Source organism: Vidua chalybeata, chromosome 21 (genome assembly GCF_026979565.1).
Source record: "Vidua chalybeata isolate OUT-0048 chromosome 21, bVidCha1 merged haplotype, whole genome shotgun sequence".
NCBI lineage: Eukaryota > Metazoa > Chordata > Aves > Passeriformes > Viduidae > Vidua > Vidua chalybeata.
In genome coordinates this window covers 5,067,474-5,073,473 of record NC_071550.1, presented here as the reverse complement: position 1 = coordinate 5,073,473, position 6,000 = coordinate 5,067,474, and the positions used below count along the sequence as shown (strand labels likewise).

Below are 6,000 nucleotides of genomic sequence, written 5' to 3'. Positions count from 1 at the left end.
GCACCTTCCAGGATCTGAAGGGCCTGCAGAAGCCGGAGAGGGACTATTCTGCAGGAAGTGAAGTGACGGGACAAGGGGGAGCGGGTTCAAACTGAAAGAGGGAAAATTCAGGTTGAATATTGGGAGGAAACTCTTCCCTGGGAGGGTGGCGAGGCTCTGGCACAGGTCGCTCAGAGAAGGTGAGGCTGCTCCCCGGGAAGCGTTGGCGGCCGGGCTGGACGGGTTTCGGGGCACCCCGGTGCAGCGGGACGTGTCCCTGCCCGGGCAGGGCGCGGCCCCGGGCGCCCCCTGAGCTCCCCCCATCCCCAACCCCTCCAGGGCTCCCTGACAGGACCCGGCCCCGCCCACCGCGGTCACGTGACGCGCCCCGCCCGACGCGTGACTCGCCTGACCCGGAAGTGGCGCGCGGGGGACGCTGACGCTGGAACAAAGATGGCGGCCCGCGGCGCTGGGGCCGTGCTGGGGCTGCTGCTGCTGCTGCTGCTCCGCGCGGGCCCGGCCCGCGCCCGCGTCCACCACCTCACCCTCAAAGTAAGGTCTGCGCCGCCCCCGGCCCCGCTGGCTCGGCCCCCGGGTGCCCTGAGGGGAGCGGTGAGGCCGGCCCGGCCCCGCGCACCTCCCGCGGGCCGGGATTGGTCTCCCCACGTCTCTTATTTTCGTTCTGCTGCGTGCCCCGAACCTTCTTTCTCTTCGCTTCTCTCTGAGCTCTTCCCCTGCGCCTCAGCCCGCCCGGGCCCCGCCTCGTTCTGCTTTTGCCGTTACCCTCTCGCTCCCTCTGCCCGCATCCCCGAAGTCCCGTCCCGCTTTTTCCGGCCGCCTGTTTCTTAGTCGCGGGTAAAGCGTGTGAAGGGGCCTCAGAATTGTAGTCGTTTGAGGCTGCAACTGCTTCACGTTCTGTTAAAGGCGATGTGCTACGAGAGGGCCGAACGTGAGCTGAGGGAGAGGTTTCTGAAGGTGGATTTTGGTAGAGTTTCCTTGTAGCTGTGTTCTGCAGCGTGCTGCTCGCTCCGAAGGGCGTTTGGCTGCAGCTGCTTTGCACCAACCAAGCCATCAGTAGAGGCTGAGGAAACTGATGCTGGCAGCTTTCTGTTTCGGTTGCACAGACTGCTGGGTGTGCTTTGGAGGGGGGATGTGTTAGTCTGTGGTTATATTTGAGAGAAGCTCGTTGTTCAGGGTTGTTGACGGGCGGCGCTGCAGGTCGGGGCGATGCTGTGCTCTGCCTGTTGTGCTGTGCCTGAGCCGCTGCCCTGCTGCGGGGCAGAGGAGCTCTGCACTGGGGTGATGCCTTTTAACGCTTCTGTAGAGCTCCTGGAAAGCTCCGTCAGTCTTCAGGATTTAAATTTTGTTTCGGTTGTCAACAACAGGCAATATTCTGCCAGTAGAAACATTGGAAGGGATAATAAAGTGGTAAATGACTGAGTCCCACATTGCTGTGCTGTTGTAGGAGTTTAGGGAGAATCCAGGACTTTGCAGCCTTTGGGATACAATGATTGCTGGAGGTGTTCATGTCTTGCAGGAAATTCTCCAGACTATGTAGTTTAAAGTGCAGCCACATGAACATTGTTGTACTTCAGGAGAAATAAACTTTTTCCTGAAGCAGTCAGTTAGGAGGCTTGTGCTGGTTGCATCACTGTTCTGAGAAATTTGTGACAAACACTGAAGGATTTCTCCTGGGGTGATTCTTTGCCCTTTGGTAGAAGACTTCCCAACTTGCCTCACGTAAATGTTCTCAGCAGCAAGCATCGTGGCCTTTAGTCCCTATTAGGGACTGCCTGGATCAGTTACTGAATCCTGTTTGTTTTTTTTTTCCAGTCAGAGTGGAGTATGGGTTTGGTTTGCAGGTGTTTTGTGCAAGTTGCAGCACTGATTGACCAAGGGCTGTGCAAAGTCGCAGTGAGTTAATGCCTCTGCCCACCTGCTTTATAAACAGCTTTATTGTCAGAGCAGTTGAGCTTTATTGTTAGAGCAGTCTCTCCCTTCCTCCTTCATCCCCTGCTTTACAGCCTTTATGTAAACATCAGGCTCCAACAACTGAGTCCTTTCACAATGAAAGCTCCTGTCTGGTGTTCTTGCCAGTGGCTCCTGCTTTGCTTGCAAGTGTGCATTGACACTGAGCCAAGCTAAAGGCCACAGTTTTGTGGGAGTGTTTGATATTAAATTTCCTCAAACAAGCTGCTATTCCTTATTCAGAATAGCTTCATTCTTGTATCTTTGTAATTACAGTGCCAATGTGAAGCTTTTTTGTTGTCAGAAAAACAAGCCACAGTCTGAGCAGTTTCCAGTTCTAAAAATAACGTTTTGTCTTTATAAAAGTGTACAAAATAGGTGGTTTTTTTTTGCAGTAGAGAAATTATTTGCTTGAATTTTGCTGTTAGATTGACCTTGCCAGAGAAGTTCCTCCTTAGTAGCAATTGTTATCAGCTTCATAAGTTTAATGAGGTATGTAAAAAATCCCAGAACATCTCAACTAACAAAACCTATCTTCTACAAAATAAACCCTACAAAACTTATAGAAGTTATAGAAGACCAACAGAAACAATTTTCAGAGGATTCCAGAAGTAGCTGTAGTTGAAATGTTTCTCTTGACCAAAAAGAAGGCCTTTGTCAGACATGGAATTTTAGAGAAGATGCTGGTTTTCAGTGGTTGCTTGTAAATACCTGTGGCCTTTTAAAGTCGATAGGTTTCAGACTTCAATAGCTCAGGTTGAAAATATCTTTCACAATAATTCACTTAGTCTTACACAAATTGTAAGCAGCCTTCCTGTTAGTCTCACACAAGTAATAAGATTCTTTCCAGGTAAGGGTCAGCACTCTCTAGTGGAACTTTCACTGCACTGACAATGTGATCCCAATTAGGTTTAGGGTAAAATGGTAGAGAATATTTTTCTGCACATTCTGAGCTACAGAATCATGGGTTCCACTTCCCCGTAACCTTATTCAAATATTGCAGGATCACTTTTTATCCTACAGGAGTGGGAGAACTGGGGAGGATTTTTATGGAAACAAGCTTGAGAACTTTGGGTGTTGGTGTTTGTTAGTGATGAGTCCCAGATCATCTCTTCTCAGGAGGCCAGGCTTAATTTTAAATTCATCCTATGTAAATTAAATTAATGTTCATATTAAAAACTTGGATGCTGAAGTATTCACTTGTATGGGTTCACACCTTTGTTGTAAACTTAAATATTTCTGAAGTCAGTCGTTGAGTGATTATAAATAAAAGCTGGGTTCTTTCAACCCCATTAGTAAGCCAATGTCTTTAGGCTGCCAATATGTGGAGCAATAGATGCTCTTGCTGTTGCTTGGTGGCAACTGGTGACAGTGTGTGTGTGTGGGATCATGTAAAGCTGAAGGATTTGTGAACTAAATCTGTAAACTCTAAGCATTCAAAGCTGAGATAAAGCCAGGGAGGAAAGTGATGTGTGTTGTATATTAATTATCTGCTGCTGGTGGGGAGCATATCAGTAAATTAGCAGAGGAAATCACTTCATCTGAACTGAAGAGCTCTGAAAGTGCTCTGAATCGAGCAGCTGCCTCTGGTCACATTTGCAAGGTACAAAACCTTGGGTCTGGATGGCACCGTGTCCCCCTCAGATTCACCCAAATTCTTCCCTGTGCAGATGGGGTTAAATACATCTGATGTGCCCTGCAAAGAGCCAGGATGAATTTTCTGTACTGGCTGGGAGGTTACATGGAGTGCAGTGTTAGAGGAACCAGGTGGGCTCTTGTTGGAAGCACGTTCCATGACCTAGAACCCAAAGACAGCCGAGCTCTGATCCTCTGTTAAACGCAGCATCTGCTGGAAGCCCTGTGTCACTTAACTTTTTTTTCCTGTTCTGAGCATCAAGGGAACCATCTGGTTATTTGCCAGGTTAACTTGATTCTATTAGGGTGATCTTATTACAGCTGGATTACAGGTTAGCTGTGGCAGGATTGGTGTCCTGCTATTACAGTGAGGGATATTTATGAGTCAGGAATGTTTTGTGCAGAGGCGTCAAAATCAATACTGGGGTCGAGGGAGAGAAAGAACTTTTTGTTCTTGTACAGTTCATAGCTCAGTCTTCCAGGACTGTCTCCAGAACAGTTTGCCTTTAGCAGCTGACTTCTCTTTTTAGAGGATTCTGCAATCTGATTATCTTTTCCTAGAAGAAGAAGGAGGAAGAAACATATTTTAAAATTTTTTTTAATTGCCAACTTGTCAAATGTTTTAAATTCAATTTTAAATTTGCTTTTTGATTTCTGCTGCCTTGTTTCTGCTTTTCTTCCAATTAATGACCCAGTAGGTTTGAGGGACCAGCTGCAGACGTTGGATGTGACCTTTTGTCATCTGATGTGGCAGCTGTGTATGACATCAGCTACTTTTCATGTGAAGTCCTTCATGGCCTCCTTATTTAAAAAAAAAAATTAAAGCTCACTGTACTTGAACCTTTATCAGCTGAGCTGGGCATGAGACGAGATCAATTGCTATGGTTTCCTTGTCAGACTGAGAGGAAGGAAATTATTCTGCAGCTAAACTGGGAGTAGAGGAAGGAATTCAATTTTTCCTGCTAGAGAAACTAACCCAAGTAATTCTGGTTTTGGTCTTTGTTCTCTTCTTATTTTTTATTTATTTTATGCCAAAAATCATTTGGAGGTGTGGGACTATATATAAAATTTTATTTTCACGCATAGTTTTCCAGTGTATTAATGTTTGCCTGTCCAAACCCTGACCCTGCCTAACACAGATGATCTGAGGTGGTGACAATGCACTTGCTAAACACTTGGCCAAAGCCCAGCTCTCAGTTAGGTAAGATTCCCCAAGGTCTATTTCCTCTGCAGTCTGTGGCAATGCCAGTAGCCACCATTCAAACAAACAGCTCTCTTGGTGTGTCTGCAGTCACTTTGGGGGATTTTGCTGTATGCTTTTTAGTCAGTGATGCCGGATGTTTCAATTCTTCCAGAATTTTGCTTGCATATTTCCCAGTAGCATGGCCAGTCAGTAAGCAGAAACATGTCTGTTTAAAGTTCTTGCTGTTCAGGTTATTGGAAAAGTTGGTCCATTCCAGTGAAATAGTTGGTTACATCTGAAGGTATCCTAAAGAAATCTGCTGTTTGCATAAATAGATATTTTGCATGAATATTTGAGTGTCAGTCACTCACCCTGCTTCCCCTTTGCTGCAGCAGATGACTCTGCATGTGTTTGTAAACTTGCTTTCCTTTCTATCAGGATGATGTGAGGCAGAAAGTGCACCTGAATACCTTTGGCTTCTTCAAGGATGGTTTCATGAGAGTGAATGTCAGCAACCTTTCCCTGAAGCCAGAACCGAGCCCTGATGACTTGAAGACTTTATCAGTGAGTTCCTTCCTATGAACCTCCTGTGAAATTGCCCTCCACTTGTCTGAGGTGTCAAATTCAAACTTGTGATGCTGTTGGCTTTGCTTCCCAGCATGAGCCAATTATGAGGATCTGTGTATTGAGATTTATCCCTGAGCACCCTCTCTCCATTCTGCTGTAAGGATGAACCTTTAACTTATGGGATCCTCTGCTGAACTCAGTGCACACATCTATAACTTACATTGAACATCAATTTCCTGACAGTGCTCTGATAAGTTTTTTCACAGTGTGTCGTGTTGCATTGCAAGTCAGCTTGTGATCATTGTGTCAGTAGCTTTCCAGAACAGTGACAGTCTGATTTTTAACAGAACTCTAATATTACATGTTATATAGCACATTATATTAGGGGTTTTAATAGAGAGACTGAAATACTGGATTAGATAACAGACCTGAGTTCTTACTCTGCTGCACAGTTTCACCTCTTCATTGTTATAAAGTATTAAATGTTTTTGTCAAGCAACAACATGTGGAATAATACTGAAATAAGTTAAAATGTTCAGAGACAGAAGGTACTCCAGATTTAGTTTGGGTTTGAATCATGATATTTTTTTTTCTTGGTGGATATTGACCTGTGTGTAACATTTGAATGTATTTTTCTGCTTAATTTGATGATGAGAAAATACCTGAAT

At 45.6% G+C, this 6,000-nt stretch overlaps 1 protein-coding gene across 1 annotated transcript in view; it reads left to right on the top strand.

Moving 5' to 3' along the window:
- The first annotated feature begins 398 nt into the window (after positions 1-398).
- GPR107 (G protein-coupled receptor 107) overlaps positions 399-6,000 on the top strand; it is a 37,015-nt gene continuing 31,413 nt past the window's right edge. The window contains exons 1-2 of the mRNA XM_053961884.1: positions 399-531; positions 5,204-5,329. Of these exons, the coding sequence (XP_053817859.1) occupies positions 433-531; positions 5,204-5,329 (225 nt within the window). The 5' untranslated portion in view covers positions 399-432. The remainder of the gene's footprint in view (positions 532-5,203; positions 5,330-6,000) is intronic.